Source organism: Carassius gibelio, chromosome A18, assembly GCF_023724105.1.
Source record: "Carassius gibelio isolate Cgi1373 ecotype wild population from Czech Republic chromosome A18, carGib1.2-hapl.c, whole genome shotgun sequence".
Classification (NCBI taxonomy): Eukaryota; Metazoa; Chordata; class Actinopteri; order Cypriniformes; family Cyprinidae; genus Carassius; species Carassius gibelio.
Window position 1 is genome coordinate 26,471,618 of NC_068388.1, and position 23,077 is coordinate 26,494,694.

A 23,077-nucleotide genomic window follows, 5' to 3' on the forward strand; every position below is an offset into this window, starting at 1 on the left:
CTCTACTACAGTCTGCTCTGAGTCTGACACTGATCTTCTGATTGGCTGGAGCACAATCCACCAATGTGTCATGTGATGCACGTGTACAGGAAGACGTTCACATCTGAACCGGTGTGACTCCAGGTGTGTGTTTGTGTGTGAACGCATGTCATCAAACTACAGAAAGAGGAGACGGCTGATTTGCAGCAGTACAGAAATTGTTTTATTTTTTCTTGGTATACCCATGGCGTTTAAAAGTTTTAAACAGAAATATTTACAGGAGATGAAGGGGGAAATGAATTCCTTCTGTGTTTGTTGTGGGTTGTGTTTCTGTCTTCTGGGCACTTCTGAAGATCTTGGCACCTCAGTCAATAATAATAATAATAATAATAATAATAATAATGCATGTCCGTGAGATCAGATCCGCGTGAGCTGGTGCCACAGACTCGAGGGAAGAATACTCTCCACCTTCTCCATGATGAAGTTCAGCGGAGCGAACAGGGTGCTCAGGAACTGATGGACGAGACACAAACAACGCAGATATAACACAGTCTCACACCATCACATCATAATCAGTAATACAGTGGAAAACATTTTCAAGATAATTTTAATGTCTGAAAAAAAAAAAAAAGTCTAATATTTGCCCAGTAACACATCTTAGCCACAATAGAGCTGAACTTGGTCAAAATAGTTTTTTACTGATGAACTGTTCATGATTACACAATGAACTGAGATTTCAAATACGAGTGTGATGAGGTCTCTTCTTCAATCTGTGCTCGTCTGGAGAACTGAAGTGTGAGACACTCACGGCTTTAGCAAACACTCCCATGAGCTCCGGGAACTGATGTGTGAGGAGCGCCAGCATCGCTGTGAACGAGCAGAGACCCGCCGTGAACAGGATGAAGAACGGCAGCTCCTTCTTGGGATACACTGACACCTCGTGGAACACTGCTTACACACACACACACACACACACACACACACAGTCAGGGTTAACTACTGCTGCAGCTGTGGTAGACAGTAGAACAGCAGCAGACGGGTTTGAGACACACAGGGTTGTGTCAGGACTCTTTTAAAAGCCTGACATGAAATAATAGTCAGAGAGTAGCCTCTCAATATTTAATCTCTCTGTATCTCCAGTTATGTTTCTCAGTGAGATGAGATGTAAATGATCCGCACATATAACACAGTGACTGAGAGCTGGAGAAATCAAGGCTCCTCAGAAGATGTGAGATGTTCTGGAGGCTTGTGAAGATCATTCCTCCGCTGAGGAACAGTGAAAGTAAAGCTTCTGGAAACAAACGCTCCTCAAAAGATCAGATTTGAGACTCTAAAACATGATTGATGGAGAATCCAGTAAAGCTGAGCTGCTTCAGTCCAGGAAGAGTTCATCTGGAGATATTACTGACCTTATTCTGACCTTTACTTGATCACAGTCAGGAGAGATCTGACACCAGGAGCTGGACGCTTGGACAGTTACACTATGGGAACGTGTCAGAAACACTACTCTTCATCTACAGGAGAGGTGCAGGAAAATCTCTTACTTGGTAGCAGTTCTCTGTCCGCGGTCTCTGTACAGACTGGATACGGATAGAAGAGGTGGCCTTTCTCCAGAGGATACGGGATCATCCTGAAAGCTGTGCAATCAACACAAAGAAGTGGTTTTTAAAATGCATTTCTAAACTTTGGAGCAACAGTGAGTCACTAGCAGCTTTTCTGACATTTCACTTAAACACTTTAACAGAAGTTTCATATCGAAAAAAATGTTTGCTTCTTAAAAGATGAGAAATGAAGGCATTTGTTCCTGATGACTCCCGTAACAGAGGCGCACAGAGTAATTACACTAATTAAAAGGTACAGGTTTTAGTGTATTCCACAGCTACAGAGAAGGCTCCTGCAGCAGATCTCCACGTGTGAAGCGGTCTGTGATGTCTCTCACTCACTTCCCTCCCAGGTGCAGTGCAGCAGGTTGAGCGCTCCCTCCACACGCTTCCAGTGCTGCAGGTGGAAGAAGGTGTAGGCGATGGCCTCGCTGTCTCCGCGCTTCAGGATGTGCTCTGGAGGCAGAATCAAGCTCTTCATCTCCAAGAGGTACTGCGGAGAGAACGAGAGGCAGGTTACGGCTGAGCAGGACGAGCAGGAGGATGATGAAGATGATGATGATGATGCTCACTTTCGGTACGTGTGGGTTGAACTCCACCGCTCTGTGTATGGCTTCTACTGCGTTCATTTCTGCTGTGCTCAAACCTCTGCGAGACGCCGCTTCTGGAGAAAACCTGCAGACGAGCCACAGGAGACGGAGACTGAGAAACAACACACAGTACAGCACTGATCTGACGGAGACACTCCTCGACTCTAGAGCTGACCCGGCCCTGAGTGTGTGTGTGTGTGTGTGTGTGTGTGTGTGTGTGCGCACTGGGAGCAGGCTGGGAACACTGGGACGCTCTATGACCGATGCTAGTACAACACGAGAGGACTCTGAGTGACACGTTCTGCTTTCATGTGGAAGTCACCTCTTTTATTTTGCATTTAAAATAGCATTTTCCGTCAGCACGTGCAGTGACGATGTGAAGTGTGTTGATGGAGACTCACTTGTCAGACACGGCTCTGGCCTTCAGCAGCGCTGCTGTGTAGCAGATGGTCGCAGACTTGGGCAAACTGATGTCTGTGAACGAGAACAAAGCGTTTCACGGCTGAGATCATGCTGAAGTACACACTCACAGACGCTTCTCAGGTCAAATAACACACACTCTACACATAATGCTTTAAATGTCTTTGCTTTAAACTGAATGCACTGGAGGAAGTCAAGTTAAATTACATTTCCCCACAAAGAAAATGTTTCATCACAGAAGAGCGGGACAGAGCTCATCTTCATATCTTCATATCTTCTGGCTGACACTGGTTGTTAACATCAGAAAGGAGCTGATATCTTCGGCACGAGTCAGGCGTCTCTATCGGATGCAAGAGAAACTGAGCTAGCAGAAGTGAGATGTGCTCGTACCGTCGTACTTGGCCAGCACGGCCTGGACGTCTGCGTAGTTCTGCAGCTCCAGAAGAGACTCCAGCAGGTTCTCGTGGATGTTGAACATGCTGAGCAGAGGAAACTCCTTCATTAACTGCAGGAAACACAACGACAGCTCGGGAAACTCCTGCGCATCACTCTACAGATGTGTGTCACACGGACCACAGGTGTTTGAGCTACTGAAGAGTGATCTGAATCATGAGTGCATGATTACCTCAGCGAGCACAGTAATTCAACAGCGCCGCTCACGCTTGATATCTGAGAGCAGTTTTCTGACCGCATTATTAATAACAACGAGGGTTTGTGTCTTCTGTGTGTCAGGAGTCAAAGGTCACTCACGTCTCGCATCATCTTGACAGCTTCTCGTGTGCGGCCGAGCTTTCTGGAGCACATGGCCAGTCTTCTCTTGATGTAGACTAACACGTTTGTGTCTCTTCCTGTGAAACACACACACACACACACACACACACACACAGTTTCATTTGAATGAGTTACTTCTGCTTTAACATTCGCTCGTGTTCTGACACATTATACTACACAACGCCTGAAAACAGCACTGTATCTGCACACACACACACACACACACACACACACACACACACAAATCAACGTGAAGACCAAAAGATCATTTACACACTTCATAATTAATAGGTGTCTTATATGTATACAGGACTCTACTGTGATTGACAGCGTGACATCTGTCAACAGAGAACACGTAAGGTATGACCTCTGACCCTACAAACATTCACTCCGAGCCTGTGAGTGTTTGATCCATTAATGTGTGTGTGTGTGTGTGTGTGTGTGTGCGTGAGAGTGAGTGAGTGTGTGTGTGCGTGCGTGCGTGTGAGAGTGTGTGAGAGTGAGTGAGTGTGTGTGTGCGTGCGTGTGTGTGTGAGAGTGAGTGAGTGAGTGAGTGTGTGTGTGTGTGTGTGTGTGTGTGCGTGTGTGTGTGGGTACTCACTGTGCTGGGCTTCATACTGTGCTCCGTGATGCTGTAGTTGTTGGCTGCGCCGGTAGCAGCTCTCTCCGATCTTCAGCGCCTGTTTGAAGAGTTTCTCTGCCTCCACGATCGTCGTGGCCTCTTCCTCAGCGAGGAGAATATACGCCGTCGCACAGCTACAACACACACAACACATTCAACACTAAACACTCCTGACCATTAAACACATTTACACTGACAGCACGGGACAACAACCAAGAATCAAACGTGCTGAGAGAACATTACTACAGTAAAAAACCACACTCACTCCTCCAGATCCAGAGCTTCATGAGCGGCTGTGATCCGAGCCTGAGGATTCCTCTCTCTCCAGGCCTTCTGCATTACTGTCACACACACACACACACACACTCATAAACAGCAGGTCCTCCAGACACTGCTCTGGATGTTGATGGTAAAGCGGTGCTCTTACTGGCGTCTGCAGGCCGCAGGTGATCAGAATCACAGGTGAAGAAGGTCTGATGATCTTGTGCCGACAGATTCATGTCGTAGTATGTGAGCGGCTCTCTTCCCGTCACCCACGTGTACCTGCGGCAAACACATTCACATCAGCATCTCAATTCTCATCAAAACAAGAAAGAGCCCAAAAAACATTGTGCAGCTTTGAGTCTAACACAGTTACTAACAGCATTTTTTTCTTATCAAATGAAGCCCTGAAGAGGCTGAGACGTTCACTCACCGGTTATATTCAGCTCCTCTGAACAGATTGAGAGGATTTCGCCAAACCTTACACTCTAAACACACACACACACACACACACGAAACATTAGCATACACACTGACTGTATTTGAGTTCATCTAGTAAGTGACTGATGAGCTGATAAACTGCAGCGCTTTACAACCATAGGACAGGAAGAGCTAAATAAACTTATCACTGTTAAAATTTTTGAAAAAGTTGTGTCTGCTCAATTGAGCACCTTCCTGCATAAAAATGATCTGTATGAAGAATTTCAGTCAGGTTTCAGGCCCCACCATAGCACAGAAACTGCACTTGTTAAAATTACAAATGACCTGCTCCTTGCGTCAGACCAAGGCTGCATCTCATTTCTAGTCTTACTTGATCTTAGTGCTGCGTTCAACACCATAGATCATGACATACTCATAGATCGATTACAAAACTATACAGGTATTCAAGGGCAGGCTCTAAGATGGTTTAGATCCTACCTGTTCGATCGCTACCATTTTGTTTACTTAAATGGGGAGTCATCTCATTTATCACCAGTAAAATATGGAGTGCCACAAGGATCCGTCCTAGGTCCCCTTCTATTTCCAGTATACATGTTGCCCCTTGGTAATATTATTAGAAAATACGGAATTAGCTTCCACTGTTATGCTGATGATACTCAGCTATATATCTCAACGAGACCAGATGAAACTTCCCAATTATCTAAGCTAACAGAGTGTGTTAAAAATGTGAAAGATTGGATGACCAATAATTTTCTCCAATTAAATTCGAATAAGACAGATATTAATTATTGGACCAAAAAACACTACACAGAATCTTGTAGATTACAATCTGCAACTAGATGGATGTACGGTTACTTCCTCTACAGTCAGAAATCTGGGTGTTATATTAGACAGCAACTTGTCTTTTGAAAATCATATTTCCAATGTTATAAAAACTGCATTCTTCCATCTTAGAAACATTGCCAAGCTATGAAACATGTTATCTGTTTCTGATGCAGAAAAGCTAGTTCATGCATTCATGACCTCTAGACTGGACTATTGTAATGCACTTCTAGGTGGTTGTCCTGCTTCGTCAATAAACAAGCTACAGTTCGTCCAAAATACAGCAGCTAGAGTCCTTACCAGGTCAAGAAAATATGATCATATTACCCCAATTTTACAGTCTCTGCACTGGCTACCTATTAAGTTCTGTATCAGTTACAAATTATCATTACTTACCTATAAGGCCCTAAATGGTTTAGCTCCTGCGTACCTAACTAGCCTTCTACCACGCTACAACCCATCACGCACCCTAAGGTCACAAAACGCTGGACTTTTGGTCGTTCCTAGGATAGCAAAGTCCACTAAAGGAGGTAGAGCTTTCTCACATTTGGCTCCCAAACTCTGGAATAGCCTTCCTGATAATGTTCGGGGTTCAGACACACTCTCTCCGTTTAAATCTAGAGTAAAAACACATCTCTTTCGCCAAGCATTCGAATAATGTATATCATAATCTTAGACTGCTGTTATATATGTTCAAATGCGCATTCTTATTCTTTAGCTTGGGTTAAACTAGGGATGTTAATTTTAACCAGTTAACCGTTAACCGACCGTTAAGAATTTTGACAAATTTTTACAAACAGTTAAACGGTTTAAAAAGTCATATATTTATTTTCAGTAATTTATCAAAATATTTAAAAAGGTTTGCTGCATTATTAAAATAGGCTATGCTACACGTATAAAACAATTGTGTTTGTCACAGAGTCGCCACTGATAAGCTACTTCTAAATATTATAGAAACATTAATTTCTGTAAAACTGCCTTACAACAATTTGAATCGTAAAAAGCGCTATACAATTAAATCTGAATTGAATTAAATGACGAAAATAAAGTAATGCGGACGGGACGCGGACGTCTGAAATATACTTTGTCCTTTCATGTCAGACTGGAGTTCTTGTGAGGAGCTCCAGCAGCAGCTTGATGTGTTTCTTCTTCAGTAACTGACCTGACACACTCTGTCGGCTGGAGTCGGTGTCTCCGTTACTGCTGCTGGAGCTGTTGGGCGAGCTGTTATCAACTCCACCTAACAGAGGACGCAGATGACTGACAGACACCTGCTCGATGAACGACGTCCCATACTTCCTGAAGTACCACCACTCGAAGATCTGCAGCACAGAGACACACGCCCTTCAACATCATCATCATCATCATCATCTCAGGTTCAAAGGTCTGTCTGAACATTAATGATATATTCAGCTGCTCCCTTCAATAACTAACTCAACAAATAGTTTCTGTAATGATTCTAACTTGATCAATACAGAATCAATTTAGTTATTAAATAGCAAGGAAAAGATTTAACTAAATCAATACTGCAATATATAGCCACAAAACAAAATCTAGAGACTCATTCAGATACTTTATATTCCAGTGAAATCCTAATGAAGTCACTTCATTCTGCAGTATTTGACCGGAGTGAATCAAACTCACCAGTATGAGTCCAGAGATGAGGGATGAGGTGCCCGTCAGCGCCACGTAGAACTTAGGGGTCAGAGTGTTGAGGAACATGCTCACTGCAGAGAAAACAGCGAAACAGACGAGTTTAGACAGAAGGACGGGAGCAGCAGGTGAGAGGAACAAACGCATCAGACGCACAGCGAGATGATGAGCCAACAGACACGAGATAGACAGAAATGAGTTTAGAAGAGAAACATTCCTTACTCTTTGATTCTCTGTGAGGGTCATATATATGAAGTTCTGATAACATGACACGTTCATCTCACCTTCACAGTGCTATAAAGCTGGAGTAACACTGAATCAGCCAGCGGATCACTGTAAAACTGAACCAGCACGTCCAACACAACCACTGTGTGCTTCCTCAGCATCTAATACTCACCATGCACATCTGATGAGTGTCACATCACTTTCTCTTTTACAAATGACAATAAATGCGACTAGCCAGAAAACAATATGAATATCATGCCTATTTGCCTGTGAGGATATCAGCTGATCTGATGAGCACTTCCTGTCACAGCAGACGAGTGATTCTGAAATCTGTCCCATCCAGATGCATTCTGGGAAGGTTAAATACAGACATGTAGTCAGTGAGATGAGCGAACATCTCTGCACCTGTCAATCTGTCGGCGTGTGCAACAGGGGCGGAGCCAGAAGATGCAAACATTCGGGGCTTAGCCCAAACCTAGGGGGCTGCAGGGGTGTACTCCGCAGGGGAGATTTTTTTTCCCCACGTTTATGTCAGCTAAATGCACTATTTTTCAGGCTGTTTGAGATAACAGAATGCCTAAAAATACACTATCTGGGAAAATGATGGTTACTCAGAAAAAAAAAAATATTCACCCAGTAGAGCCTACAAACTATTTTGTATTTAATTGTTCTCCAGCTATATTTCTCAATTAATCTATCTTCTTATCCCACTAATGTGCCGAGAACAGTTGTAAAACATGCCCTGAAATAACTTAGCATTTGATACATTGGGATATATTGCTTTTGAATCTCTCTCTGGCCGGTGAGGTTTGCTGTTACGAGTTCCTTTTAAAAAAAATTGTTATGTCCATAATGCTAATTTCAGGCGGTTAGTCAGTGAGCTCGCTACGACGGCGGTGAAATAAAAAGCCCACCAGCCCCTAATGACAACGACGAAGAAGATGATTTATATTCTTCTTCGTTAGTTTTTATCGGCAGTTGGCAAACAAGCGAAGTGATGCGTGATGCTTTACCGTGCGCCACAACGCACAGTAATAGAGCTTTTGTTTTTTGTTTTTTGCCGCTCCAGTCTGAGAGACTGAGAGGAAATGAAACAAAGTTGAAGTTATTTTAAAAAAGCTAAAAGATTCGGGGCTTTTGACAAAACATTCGGGGCTTAAGCCCCAATAGCCACCCCCCCGCTCCGCCCCTGGTGTGCAATAGAGTTGCAACTAACCATTAACCTCCCTGTTTTTTTCTTTCATTAATCAGATGAAAGATTTTGAATTACATTTTTTTTTTATGATATTCTACATCCTGCACAGTGCAGTCCTCCAAACAATGTGGAAAATGAAGGCTATAAAGACAAATACAGTGAACGTATCTATGTAATTTGTGCTATACATTACAAGCAAAACAGGGTTAAAAACCATTACATTTTAAAACATATGATTGCTTTCCAGTCTAAAGTAGAAGTTTAAATCAGTCATTTGCAAATGATTAAAAAAAGCACAGACTAAATATTAACTTGTACGAGGAGCACACACACATAGTAATATATTACATTTACATCACACTACAAAGGTCCATTCACGGTCACTGCTCTTATAACAATCCTTGAGTTACATGTACAGTATGAATCCTGCATTTAATGTCTAACAAGAAATATTTTAGCAAAAACTATCAATATATAATCTAACTGATTGTTGATCATCTTCATGATTGTTTTCTGTGAGTTGTTGCCGCTGCAGGTCTCCCATCATTACAGCATCACTATCACATCTGAATGAAGCAGATCACACAACCAAATGAGAGGAAAATCATCCTTCTGTCAGCATTTACTCTCCCTCAGTGTTCAAACCTGTACCACTGTGTTTCTTCTGTTAAACACAAAAGAAGATCACTGACTTTCACTGTAGAGACAAAAGCAGTTGAATCACTCTTCAAAATATCTTCTATGTTCCGCAGAAGAAAGAAGGTCTGGGTTTGAAAAAGCGTGATAATGGGACAGTTCTTTTTTATGTGATCAATGTCCTTTCAGTCAATGAGAGTGACAGGAGATCATGTGACGGCACATCTGACTGACGAGCGGTCTAATAGACACTCAGTTTTCACTCAGTCAAACACATGGCAGACGTCTGACAGCAGCTGTGCTCATTCATTAAGCTGAGAGAGCCACTTCAACACAGACGCTCCATTCATGAAGACCACGGATCCAGGCCACATTCACCAGCCCCACTCAACACTGGGAAACAAGCTCAAACTCCCCATTAGACCTGTCGCAATAATATATCAATTTATCGTGCAATATATGTATATGATCTCAATCATTTTTAGTGGCGCAATAAGAAGGTCTGGGTAAAATCTGCAGGGAGAAAATCTCCATAAAAGTATTTTTGGACTTACTTACTTTTACTTTTCACTTTTTGTTAGAACATTTTTATTTACTATTTATTCAAGTTTTTTAAGGTATGTAATATTTTGATACTTAATTTCCATAATCTATATATTCTTAAAAATTAAACATTTGTTGTCAATTGGAAGTGTAGACTAGGGATGCACAGAAATTAAAATTCTTGGCCGAAACCGAAAACCGAAAAAGAGAAAACCAAGGCCGAAAACCGAAACCGAAACACCGAAATAAATTATGCCAATTATTAGTACCATTGCATTTATTGCTATGACCGTGTACTAACTTTACTAAAATTAAGACATTGCAATTGCATAAATTAATATTAAAGTTTCAAAGATAATTACAATTACATAACTTTAAAAAAAAAAAAAAAACATAAAAATACATAATTACAAATGATGTAAATATTTATTAAGCACATTGCAACAATGCACAGTAGAAAATAAAATTCAAACTAAAAATTTATCCCACTCATGTGTATATTTAATAATAATGTACAGGCCTACTGGCCTGCAGAAAGGTTTTAAAATGAACAGTTCTCTCATAAAAACAAAGTGCATTTAGGTGAAGTGCATTTGAAATGTTTCTATGTAGGACTAGAAAGTGCATTACTTCTCCAGTTGGCAAGACTGTTATCACTTCTGGGGATGGGGACTTCAGACAGATAACCATCTAGCTGTTGAGCAGTTGAGCTTGTCATCTGCCTGACATTTGAGAAATATTTGAGAGAGTGTATTTAAATAGGGCCAGGGCATAAATAAAGATTTTTATCAAATTAAAGCAGAAATCTAGCAGAAAATCTAGCATAAATATGGCTACAATCTGATATTATGTATGTATATATGTTTGTGTGTGTGTATAAGAACAAAATAGCCAACGTATTATTATTATTTGAGGCACTTTCTTGCAGAATTCCACTGAACATATCAGACAACGATGGTGGATGCCACTCATCTGGTGCAGAGACCAGTCTTTTCTGCGCTCTGATCTGTCTCCTGCGCTTGGCGCTTCTCCGTCTCCACGCGGGTTCTTCGCATCCAGCGCGTCCTGGATCATTTCTCGTGCGCGCTGCCTTATTTCCGCATCCAAGTAATGGTCTTTATAACGCGGATCAAGCACATTCGCGATGAAGTGCAGAGGATCCGAAAAGATCTCAGTGAGACGTGTGCTAACAGACTCTGTAAGTACTTTTCTTTGTTTTTACTTCGTGGTCCGTCTTAATCTCTTTGTTAGGAGACGCTTTAGTTCTGCGAATAAAGGAATAAGAAGAGAGAGAATGTTCTCACTGGTGTTAAGTGAATGTCGCGGGGAGCTCTTGGTCTTTGCTATGCAAGTGCACGTGCAGGTCGCGGTTTCTGTTTGCGTCATCACAACATTTCGGCCGTGTTGTTTCGGTGATAAAAGTCTATCGGCCGAAAACCGAAAAGGCCATTTTCGGCCGAAAATCTTCGGTGGCCGAAATTTCGGTGCATCCCTAGTGTAGACCTTCTTGCATTATTTTGTTACATTATGATTATATATCCAGTGGCATAAAATGGTCTTTAAGATGTTAATAATACCACTTATCGCAATTATTTCTGGAGCAATTTATTGCACAACAAAAAGTTATCGTGAAAGGCCCACTCCCCCATCAGACCAGTCCAAAAATAAATACTACCCATCAGACCAGCTCAACAATTACCTATCAGACCAGACCAACAATTAAATTACCCATCAGACCAGTCCAACAATAAAAACTACCCATAAGACCAGCCCAACAATAAAAACTACCCATCAGACCAGTTCAGCAATAAATACTACCCATCACACCAGCCCAACAATAAAAACTACCCATCAGACCAGTTCAGCAATAAAACAATAAAAACTACCCATCAGACCAGTCCAACAATAAATACTACCCATCAGACAAGTCCAAGAATTAAACTACCCATCAGACCAGTCCAACAATAAAAACTACCCATCAGACCAGCTCAACAATTACCCATCAGACCAGTTCAACTATGAAAACTACCCACCAGACCAGCTCAACAATTACCCATCAGACCAGTCCAACAATGTAAACTACCCATCAGACCAGTCCAACAATAAATACTACCCATCAGACAAGTCCAAGAATTAAACTACCCATCAGACCAGTCCAACAATAAAAACTACCCATCAGACCAGCTCAACAATTACTCATCAGACCAGTCCAACAATTAAATTACCCATCAGACCAGTCCAACAATAAAAATTACCCATCAGACCAGTCCAACAATAAATACTACCCATCACGCCAGCCCAACAATAAATACTACCATCAGACCAGTCCAACAATTAAATTACCCATCAGACCAGTCCAACAATAAAAACTACCCATCAGACCAGACCAACAATAAAAATTACCCATCCGGCCAGCCCAGCAATAAATACTACCCATCAGACCAGTCCAACAATAAAAACTACCCATCAGACCAGACCAACAATAAAAATTACCCATCAGACCAGTCCAACAATAAATACTACCATCAGACCAGTCCAACTATTACCCATCAGACCAGTCCAACAATAAAAACTACCCATCAGACCAGCTCAACAATTACCCATCAGACCAGTCCAACAATGAAAACTACCCATCAGACCAGTCCAACAATAAATACTACCCATCAGACAAGTCCAAGAATTAAACTACCCATCAGACCAGTCCAACAATAAAAACTACCCATCAGACCAGCTCAACAATTACTCATCAGACCAGTCCAACAATTAAATTACCCATCAGACCAGTCCAACAATTATATTACCCATCAGACCAGTCCAACAATAAAAATTACCCATCAGACCAGTCCAACAATAAATACTACCCATCACGCCAGCCCAACAATAAAAACTACCCATCAGGCCAGTTCAGCAATAAATACTACCCATCACGCCAGCCCAACAATAAAAACTACCCATCAGGCCAGTTCAGCAATAAATACTACCCATCACACCAGCCCAACAATAAAAATTACCCATCAGACCAGTCCAACAATTAAATTACCCATCAGACCAGTACAACAATAAAAACTACCCATCAGACCAGACCAACAATAAAAATTACCCATCCGGCCAGCCCAGCAATAAAAACTACCCATCAGGCCAGTTCAGCAATAAATACTACCCATCAGACCAGTCCAACAATAAAAACTACCCATAAGACCAGTCCAACAATTAAATTACCCATCAGACCAGTCCAACAATTAAATTACCCATCAGACCAGTCCAACAATAAAAACTACCCATCAGACCACTCCAACAATGAAATTACCTATCAGACCAGTCCAGCAATTAAATTACCCATCAGACCAGTCCAACAACAAAAACTACCCTTCAGAACAGCTCAACAATTACCCATCAGACCGGTCCAGCAATAAATACTACCCATCAGACCAGTCCAACAATAAACACTACCCATCAGACCAGTCCAACAATTAAATTACCCATCGGACCAGTCTAACAACAAAAACTACCCTTCAGAACAGCTCAACAATTACCCATCAAACCAGTCCAACAATAAATACTACCCATCAGACCAGTCCAACAATAAAAACTACCCATCAGACCAGTCCAACAATTAAATTACCCATCAGACCACTCCAACAATTAAATTACCCATCAGACCAGTCCAGCAATTAAATTACCCATCAGAGCAGTCCAACAATAAATACTACCCATCACGCCAGCCCAACAATAAATACTACCATCAGACCAGTCCAACAATTAAATTACCCATCAGACCAGTCCAACAATAAAAACTACCCATCAGACCAGACCAACAATAAAAATTACCCATCACGCCAGCCCAACAATAAATACTACCATCAGACCAGTCCAACAATTAAATTACCCATCAGACCAGTCCAGCAATTAAACTACCCATCAGACCAGTCAAACAATAAAAACTACCCATCAGACCACTCCAACAATAAATACTACCGTCAGACCAGTCCAGCAATAAAAATTACCCATCACGCCAGCCCAACAATAAAAACTACCCATCAGACCAGTCCAACAATTAAATTACCCATCAGACCAGTCCAACAATAAAAACTACCCATCAGACCAGACCAACAATAAAAATTACCCATCACGCCAGCCCAACAATAAATACTACCATCAGACCAGTCCAACAATTAAATTACCCATCAGACCAGTCCAGCAATTAAACTACCCATCAGACCAGTCAAACAATAAAAACTACCCATCAGACCACTCCAACAATAAATACTACCGTCAGACCAGTCCAGCAATTAAACTACCCATCAGACCAGTCAAACAATAAAAACTACCCATCAGACCACTCCAACAATAAAAACTACCCATCAGACCAGACCAACAATAAAAATTACCCATCACGCCAGCCCAACAATAAATACTACCATCAGACCAGTCCAACAATTAAATTACCCATCAGACCAGTCCAACAATTAAATTACCCATCAGAGCAGTCCAACAATAAACACTATCCATCAGACCAGTCCAACAATAAATACTACCCAACAAACCAGTCAAACAATGAATACTTCCCATCAGACTCAAGATGCATTACAGTTTCCACAAAATACTGTGAAGCACAACTATGTTCAACATTGATAATAATCAGAAATGTTTCTTGAGCAGCAAATCATATTAGAATGATTTATGAAGATCATGTGACACTGAAGACTGGAGGAATGATGCTGAAAATACAGCGGAGCATCACAGAAATACATTACAGGTTTGACATATTCACATAGAAAACAGATATTTTAACATAAAAATACATCAGCATTTTACTGTATTTTTGATCAAATAAATGCAGCCATGGTGATTAGAAGAGAACTTCTATCAAAAACACTAAAACAAACAACAACAAAAAATCAACCTGCATGTGCTCAGAAACAGACTGAATCATAATCAGGGCTCCAGACTAACATGATTTGCGTCATAAATCATAAAATTACCATTGTATTAGTAAGTGCAGCTACTAATAAAACTACACATTTATTTCTTGGCAACGTCCATTGGACAGTAAAGCATTGAGTTTGAGTTGGGAAGCACACAAAATTTATTAAGAACAGTAAAATGCAGAATCTACACTTTGTGACTTTTCTTACTTCCCAACGCAAACAATGCACAAAACTTCTGACAAAATGTATTTTCTTGCTGATTTGATATTATATAAAAATAATTTTAGAATATCCAAATATAACGCAAAAAATAAAAAGTGTAAATGAAGGACTAATAAGCCAATAAGTGCTCCTCTGCTGCCATCTGCTTGTTATTGTGATATCTGATGTCTTTTTTATTTTAAAAAGCCTAACTGTTTGATTGCCAAATATATCTATATATGTATATAATAAATGTATATTTTTTTTCATTTCATTAAAAATAACACTTAAATTGGTTCTTTTTAGAGCTTTAGAAAAACAGTTGTGTGAGATACTTGAAAGTCGAAAGTCACTGAAAAGTGCTCGAAGTTCTCTTAAAAAAAAACGATGAACTGAGCATCAGCCACACAAACACACACATATCTCTAAAAGAGTGCTGGTGCCATATGATGAATAACACACAAACACATGCTTTAAACAGCACAACAGGAAGTGTGGGAGAAGAACTACAAAAGCACAGCGTTGAGGATGTTCAGGGATGCAGGCCTCAAACTCACGAAACATCACTAAATGAGCAGCACGAGCGATGCTGTGCATTTGAGCGTTTATCTGGACGCTCGTCAGCTCAGAGAACATCAGCCAGAAGACTCGGGTCAGACGAGGTGATGATTAAGAGCAGAAGCCCAGGTGTGCGAGCGCATCACTGTTTATGTAAGAGGAATCAAACACAGCCTGGCCTTCACGTCCAGCACAACACACAGCAGACGCACAGAAACGGCAGAGACAGACGAGCAGCAGAGCACAATACATGCAGGATAAAGAGAGCGCGGTGGAGGATGGGCTACTTACATGAGGACTCGGTGCCAAACATGGCTGATCCAGGAGCTGTGATGGAGAAAGAGAGAGAGGGGAGACGGGGGGGTGGGGCGAGCGGCTACACAGCAGGGGTCATCAACGCACAATACAACCAACCGCGCCAGATGCTGATCCTCCTGCTGCATGAACCCTGCGGCCGTCAGCAGCCTCTCCAGCTCCAGCTCCAGCGCCGATCCGATCCGATCCGGAGCGCTGCGGACCAGAGCCAGTGTTCAGGACAAGACAAAAGCTCAGCAAACACTCAGTGACGTCACGAGCCGAGAAACAGAGAGCAAACCACCAGCAGCTGACAGACTGATGGTGATGATGGAGAGAGGAGGAGGAGGAACCGACCAATCACAGCGCACGCACACACACTGACACAGACACTGATACAGACACACACACACACACTGACACACACACTGGGGGGGGGGGTGTAGATATAGCGTGCTGATATCTTATGTTAATGTTCAAATAAACCTCACATTTCAGCCTTTATATAAAGACAAGATACACATTAAATGATAATTGATTAATAAATGATTATATGTATTTTATCTGCTCAATAAATAATTATATAATTATAATATTTATGTAATGAGTTTATCTGAGGGTAAGTGAACCCTGCTTCAGTGAAGCTGCAGAAACAGAGAAACACACACTTCACCAACATTAACACCTTCTCCTCCTGTCCCCAAAAATTAGTTATTTCATTATTTATTACATTATTAGAATATGACTTTTTGTCACCCTTAAATATCAAAACTAACTTTACATTAAACATGTAAAACATAATAGAAAGGTGCAATAAATAGTCAGCATTTCTGAACAACTGCAGGATCAGGACAGAAACAGTGTAAGAGTTCATCCTCAGATAGTTTGGTTCCCAACATTCTTCAAAATCTCTTGTTTCACAGAAGAAAAGAAGAGCAGGTTTGGGTGATTTTAATACAGCAGACCAGAACCATCTGCTTCACTCTCACTTCTGCTCAAATATGATATATAATCATTTCTCATGTGCTCAGATGGGTCTCTTTATGACCATGCCAGAATAACTGCAGCACACTTTAAAATACAATAGCGGGTTTATAACATTAAAAATAATGATAAACGAGGTCTTCACTGACACGTGTCGTGTTGTTATTCAAGAAATCGGTTGATCTGTTTGATCCATGAACTCATTAATAAACCATTTATAAAAAATACAGCAGGAGAGAGACACTTAATAACGCTCATAAACACTTGATTAATCGCAGATATCCGTGTTCATCACTTTACAAGAACAGTTAGCATTGCTAACACACATCACCACGTTCAGAAAGTTCAGAAAGCGCGAGAGAGACAGTATCATGGGTCAGATAATGAGCTGCTCTGCGCGATGTGATGTGTTTTCGCTCGTCTATCATGTTCAGGTCTTACCTTCACTCTGGGGATATCTCTCGATCAACGTGGCGACAGAAAACAGCAGAAGAAGAAAGAAGAAAGACAGCAGACATGACACACGACGAAGACACGCCCACTCACTCCACACCCCGCCTCCATGAACACGGGCCACGCCCTTTAGTATGAAGAGAGCGACGCCCACTGGTGAATATCGTTCTTTCTCTGAGATGTGTTATCGTTTATATATTTAGTTCCTGGGAATTACAGTGTTTTATATACAAGTAAAGCAATGTGGTTGAGGTTAGTCTGAACCTTTTCAGCATCTGTGCCCTGGATTCACACAATCATCTCAGATTCAACAACATTACATCACCTACTGAAGAACACATTAATGTTTTCTTGAATTATCACTCAGTAGGTTAACCATTTATTACCGTGTCTTTGGAATCTCTTTCTCCTAATATATTAATTTCAGTCTCCCCTGAGACTTTAATGTAGTAAGTTAATAATTAAGTAACACAGTTGCATGTTCACAATGTCACTAACTAAAATAGTGTCACTAATCTAAAAGTAATAAAAAATAATCTGATTATATTACCTAAAATGTGTAATTGAATGGATTACTTTACTAACTACAATTTATGCGATTTGGGATCAGTAACGGTTTAGTTTTTATAATGTAATGTAACAAATTAAGCTTTGGTAAGACTGCTTACACACAGTTCTACTTTAGTGTCAGGCCATTTTGATATGATTGTTATTTATTTATCTATTATATTTTATTTTTTATTGAAAAAAAAGATATATATTAATTTGACGCAAAGGTCACGGAAACACAACAGAAAAGAAAATGACTCAGATTGGACAGAGATGTCGCTGCTCCTTTAGTCAGAAAGGAGAACTCGGACAATAACGAGCTTTACCTTAAAAATCCGCAAATCGTCTACATTTATGCATGCAATATTCAGATAAAGTAAATAAACCAAACTGAGACGTTTGTGATAACTAAACACATAACGCGTCCTCAGTCCTTCTATCAGAGCTCATATCTTCTGGGATCCGTGGATGGCGTCGTGACGTCAGCACGTCCCGAGCTCTCGCGAGCGCAGGAAATTGGAGCAGCGACAAACATCGGCTGTAAATTTTGTTTTAACTCTTTTTTTTTTCTTTATTAATTATTGTTTTTAGACCTCAAGCCAGCCGAAGAAACACTTTTCTTGCCGATAGTGTCGTTTGAAGGGCGTTTTGTGTTTTTAAAGTGGTCGATTCGTACTTTTATCCCGGTGTTTTTCCTTATGGATTAGATGGTGACGCGTCAGAATAATTGACTCTAAAAAACGCGTTTCGTTCATTTATATTTAAATCGTACAGCTCGTCATCTAACTTCGTCTTTAAGTGTTCATTTTAAAGGCTAAATTGTTTTATTCCTGCGCTTGCATGAGGATGATTTTGATTCCTCTTACTTTAGCTGCTAATGCTAACTAGCGCAGGCCGCTATTGGAGTTTATTTATATATAAGATTAAAGTATTTATGTGATTTATATTTATATTTGGGTGTATGGATGGCAGTGTGAATCTGACGGAGGTCTTTGATTGATCAGTGATGTCTTCTCCATCACTTTAGACTCAGATCTCTAGTAATGAGTGATGTTCTCATTCATTATAAAGGCCTCGCTTATTTTCTTTTTTGTTTCGCTCATTCCTCGTCAGATAATAATAATAAAAAGTGATTCGTGACTTATTTTACTCATGTCGTGAAGTTTAATGGCTTGACGAATAATTTGCGTCGTAGTTGATATTTTAAATGTGTTAGCTGTGATTGAACTGGATACAGTAGAGAAGAAGAGAAACAAACCCAGCTCAGAATCAAGGTAAATACACACCTGTACTGATCTTATATCTGTTACTGATTTTCTATCTGTTACTGATCTGATCTTCTGTCTGTTATTGATCTTCTATCGGTTACTGATCTTCTATCGGTTACTGATCTTATATCGGTTACTGATCTTATATCTGTTACTGATCTTATCTTCTGTCTGTTATTGATCTTCTGTCTGTTATTGATCTTCTGTCTGTTATTGATCTTCTGTCTGTTACTGATCTTCTATCGGTTACTGATCTTCTATCCGTTACGTGTCTGTTCTTCTGTCCGTTACGTGTCTGTTCTTCTGTCCGTTACGTGTCTGTTCTTCTGTCCGTTACGTGTCTGTTCTTCTGTCCGTTACGCGTCTGTTCTTCTGTCCGTTACGTGTCTGTTCTTCTGTCCGTTACGTGTCTGTTCTTCTGTCGTTACGTGTCCGATCTTCTGTCCGTTACGCGTCTGTTCTTCTGTCAATTACATTTCCGATCTTCGGTCCGTTACGTGTCTGTTCTTCTGTCCGTTACGTGTCTGTTCTTCTGTCCGTTACGTGTCCGATCTTCTGTCCATTACGCGTCTGTTCTTCTGTCCGTTACGTGTCCGATCTTCGGTCCGTTACGTGTCTGTTCTTCTGTCCGTTACGCGTCTGTTCTTCTGTCCGTTACGTGTCCGATCTTCGGTCCGTTACGTGTCTGTTCTTCTGTCCGTTACGTGTCTGTTCTTCTGTCCGTTACGTGTCTGTTCTTCTGTCCGTTACGTGTCTGTTCTTCTGTCCGTTACGTGTCTGTTCTTCTGTCTGTTACGTGTCTGTTCTTCTGTCCGTTACGCGTCTCTTCTTCTGTCCGTTACGCGTCTCTTCTTCTGTCCGTTACGCGTCTGTTCTTCTGTCCGTTACGCGTCCGTTCTTCTGTCCGTTACGCGTCCATTCTTCTGTCCGTTACGTGTCTGTTCTTCTGTCCATTACGTGTCCGATCGTCGGTCCGTTACGTGTCTGTTCTTCTGTCCGTTACGTGTCTGTTCTTCTGTCCGTTACGTGTCTGTTCTTCTGTCCGTTACGTGTCTGTTCTTCTGTCCGTTACGCGTCTGTTCTTCTGTCCGTTACGTGTCTGTTCTTCTGTCCGTTACGTGTCTGTTCTTCTGTCTGTTACGTGTCTGTTCTTCTGTCCGTTACGCGTCTCTTCTTCTGTCCGTTACGCGTCTCTTCTTCTGTCCGTTACGCGTCTGTTCTTCTGTCCGTTACGCGTCCGTTCTTCTGTCCGTTACGCGTCCATTCTTCTGTCCGTTACGTGTCTGTTCTTCTGTCCATTACGTGTCCGATCGTCGGTCCGTTACGTGTCTGTTCTTCTGTCCGTTACGTGTCTGTTCTTCTGTCCGTTACGTGTCTGTTCTTCTGTCCGTTACGTGTCTGTTCTTCTGTCCGTTACGCGTCTCTTCTTCTGTCCGTTACGCGTCTCTTCTTCTGTCCGTTACGCGTCTGTTCTTCTGTCCGTTACGCGTCTGTTCTTCTGTCCGTTACGCGTCCGTTCTTCTGTCCGTTACGCGTCCGTTCTTCTGTCCGTTACGCGTCCGTTCTTCTGTCCGTTACGCGTCCGTTCTTCTGTCCGTTACGCATTCGTTCTTCTGTCCGATACGCGTCCGTTCTTCTGTCCGTTACGCATCCGTTCTTCTGTCCGTTACGCGTCCGTTCTTCTGTCCGTTACGCGTCCGTTCTTCTGTCCGTTACGCGTCCGTTCTTCTGTCCGTTACGCATTCGTTCTTCTGTCCGATACGCGTCCGTTCTTCTGTCCGTTACGCATCCGTTCTTCTGTCCGTTACGCGTCCGATCTTCTGTCCGTTACGCGTCCGATCTTCTGTCCGTTACATGTCTGATCTTCTGTCCATTACGTGTCCGATCTTCTGTCCGTTACGTGTCTGATCTAGAGCTGCAACTAACGATTATTTTTTCGGTTAGTCGACTAATCTAATAATTATTTTCATTACAATAAATAATTAATCTAATGTTCTTATTTTTATTACCTAATGAATCCTTTGGATAACTTTACAAAAAAGTACAACTTCTTATATAATATTTCAAACTTTATTCATTTGCAACCTATGTGATTGAAGTTTATACAGTATAAAATAATCAAGAGGCAAAGAAAATTATTTTACTATGGTAAATATGAGCTTATGATAGCGTTTATAATTAAACCACAGTAGTCAATACATTTACAGTTGTCTGAGACGTCATGAAATGTTCTTTAGCATCACAAACCATAAAATGTAGTCAGGGTTCTGCTATGGTTTAGCATGGTTTCCAGAGATGATTCGTGGTAGCTTGGTGGTTTGTGACTGTTGTCTTGCGGCGTGCTGTTTTTTCACTTATCACGTCTCTTGCGGGCTCATGTTCGTTATTTCCAATGTAGGCGCGATAATCGCGCACATAATGGAAGCGACTGCGCTCGTTTTTTTCCAGGAGCGTCCGCACCGCATCAAGTTAAAAACATCTCAACTTTTCAGAATGCCGCAAGCGCAAGAATATCAGACCTGAACCAGGAAGTTGGTCACCAGATCACACGGTAACCAGTTAAACCGTAACACCGGAGAGTGCCAAGATGTTTTCCTCTGAGGTGCTCGCGCATCGCAGTTGTGCTGCCGTGGTACACCATATCGGTTTTGCAAAGGGAACAAAGAGCCATTTTATTTGTCTTCTGTTTAAAGTATTCCCATACTTTTGATAACAGTGGTCTCTGTTTTTGTGATCGAATGCAACTTTCTCCATTCCCAGTATGCCATTACATGAGAGGTAAACAAACAGTGTGACGCGTTATTTTTGTAGTCGTTGCAGCACTATCTTCTGTCCGTTACGTTTCTGATCTTCTGTCTGTTGTGTGTCTGATTTTCTGATCTGATCTTCTTCCTAACAGTCAGTACAGCAAATCATAATTAAAACAAAGTGGGCAATTAAATAATTTATTATCACTGTCCTCTCTCGTTCACTCACTCTCTCTGTCCAGGAACTTTACAGGCTCTATGAAGTCAGTAACATGTTCAGAGAGTCTTTGTAACTAGTAAAGACTTGACGTCTAGTTCAGAGCTTCTGGTCTGTGTCAGTGTGGTAACAGTGTGTGTGTGTGTGTGTGTGTAGATGATGTGCGAGGTGATGCCCACCATCAGCGAGGCGGAGGTCAGCAGTAACGGAGGCGGTCTGGGCCCTGGCTCTCCCGTGCAGACGGACTCTGAGGGCCACTTTGAGTCTCTGATGGTGTCTATGCTGGAGGAGAGAGACCGACTGCTGGACACGCTCCGAGAGACGCAGGAGAACCTGTGTGTGACGCAGAGCAAACTGCACGAGATCAGCCACGAGAGAGACTCGCTGCAGAGACAGCTCAACAGTGCCCTGCCACAGGTAACCGCTGGCACACCTGTGTCTCTCAGCAGAACCCACCGTCTGTTCATCACTCTGTGACTGCAGCGAGAGCTTCTCAAGTTTAACTCTTGGCAGTCCATGTTTTAGTGTTTGTCAGCTGTCTCCCGTCGACATTATTCCTTCATAGTGTTTTATAGAGCTGCAACTACTAATTGCTGTAGTTGATGAAAATAGACAAAGAATTAGATTATCGTCTACACCGTAGCATGAAATTACAGCAGCGAGTAAAACAATTCTATTGATTAAACATTCTGAAAAACAGCAGAAGTCACAGAGTGAGCTGCTTCAGGACCTGAGGGGGTCAAAATGCTTGATCTGAAGTGCTTCAGAGTAACTCAGGCATATTGAGACGGTCACAGCACTTCAGTCAGCGGCTCTAACTCCAATAACCAGGTTTCCTCAGGTTATATATCACAGTATAATTGGCATTACTGTGAGACGTGCTGACTGATTCCACTGAGAGCTGATTGAGTTGATCACTGTGTGCCACTTCAAGCAGAATCCTGATTTCTTGTGATTTCACACTGAAGGAGTTTGCAGCTCTTACGAAGGAAGTGAATCTGTGTCGAGAGCAGCTGCTGGAGCGAGAGGAGGAGATCTCCGAGCTGAAAGCAGAGAGAAACAACACACGCGTGAGTCCATGCACACATTTGTTCACATGCACACGTAATGGACCTTTCT

The 23,077-nt window shown here is 41.7% G+C and overlaps 2 protein-coding genes across 12 annotated transcripts in view; one reads left to right on the forward strand and one right to left on the reverse strand.

Annotated features, from left to right (window-relative positions):
- Positions 1-179: 179 nt before the first annotated feature.
- st7 (suppression of tumorigenicity 7) lies at positions 180-17,317 on the reverse strand. Of its 3 annotated transcripts, none has more exons than XM_052530794.1 (16): positions 17,166-17,317; positions 15,738-15,956; positions 7,152-7,234; positions 6,670-6,829; positions 4,678-4,732; positions 4,411-4,526; positions 4,249-4,324; positions 3,963-4,117; positions 3,341-3,438; positions 2,981-3,095; positions 2,572-2,644; positions 2,153-2,255; positions 1,923-2,073; positions 1,524-1,616; positions 788-927; positions 180-492 (listed from the first exon to the last, which is right to left on the reverse strand). In XM_052530794.1, exons 2-16 carry the CDS (start codon positions 15,757-15,759, stop codon positions 397-399), a joined length of 1,536 nt encoding a protein of 511 aa, XP_052386754.1. In that variant the 5' UTR covers positions 15,760-15,956; positions 17,166-17,317; the 3' UTR covers positions 180-396. The 3 variants fall into 3 exon arrangements, with proteins under 3 accessions (XP_052386754.1, XP_052386753.1, XP_052386755.1); XM_052530793.1 differs by having other exon boundaries at positions 788-930; XM_052530795.1 differs by lacking the exon at positions 15,738-15,956 and having other exon boundaries at positions 788-930; positions 17,166-17,251.
- A 643-nt stretch (positions 17,318-17,960) lies between these two features.
- The window catches only part of ppfia1 (PTPRF interacting protein alpha 1), a 31,969-nt gene continuing 26,852 nt past the window's right edge, over positions 17,961-23,077 (forward strand). For 3 of the 9 annotated variants that reach the window (XM_052530767.1, XM_052530771.1, XM_052530769.1), the window contains exons 1-3: positions 18,191-19,000; positions 22,115-22,375; positions 22,927-23,028. In XM_052530767.1, coding sequence (XP_052386727.1) covers positions 22,115-22,375; positions 22,927-23,028 — 363 coding nt within the window. In that variant the 5' untranslated portion in view covers positions 18,191-19,000. Of the gene's footprint in view, positions 19,001-22,114; positions 22,376-22,926; positions 23,029-23,077 lie in introns of all 9 variants that reach the window. The other 6 variants (XM_052530764.1, XM_052530766.1, XM_052530772.1 and 3 more) reach the window with 5 other exon arrangements.

Coding starts and splice junctions, on each gene's coding strand:
- st7 (XM_052530793.1), bottom strand. CDS start 15,759: ATGTTTGGCACCGAGTCCTCAT. Junction 6,830..7,151: donor TCATCTCTGGACTCATACTG/GTGAGTTTGATT, acceptor TCTGTGCTGCAG/ATCTTCGAGTGGTGGTACTT. Junction 493..787: donor TGGGAGTGTTTGCTAAAGCC/GTGAGTGTCTCA, acceptor CTCGTCCATCAG/TTCCTGAGCACCCTGTTCGC.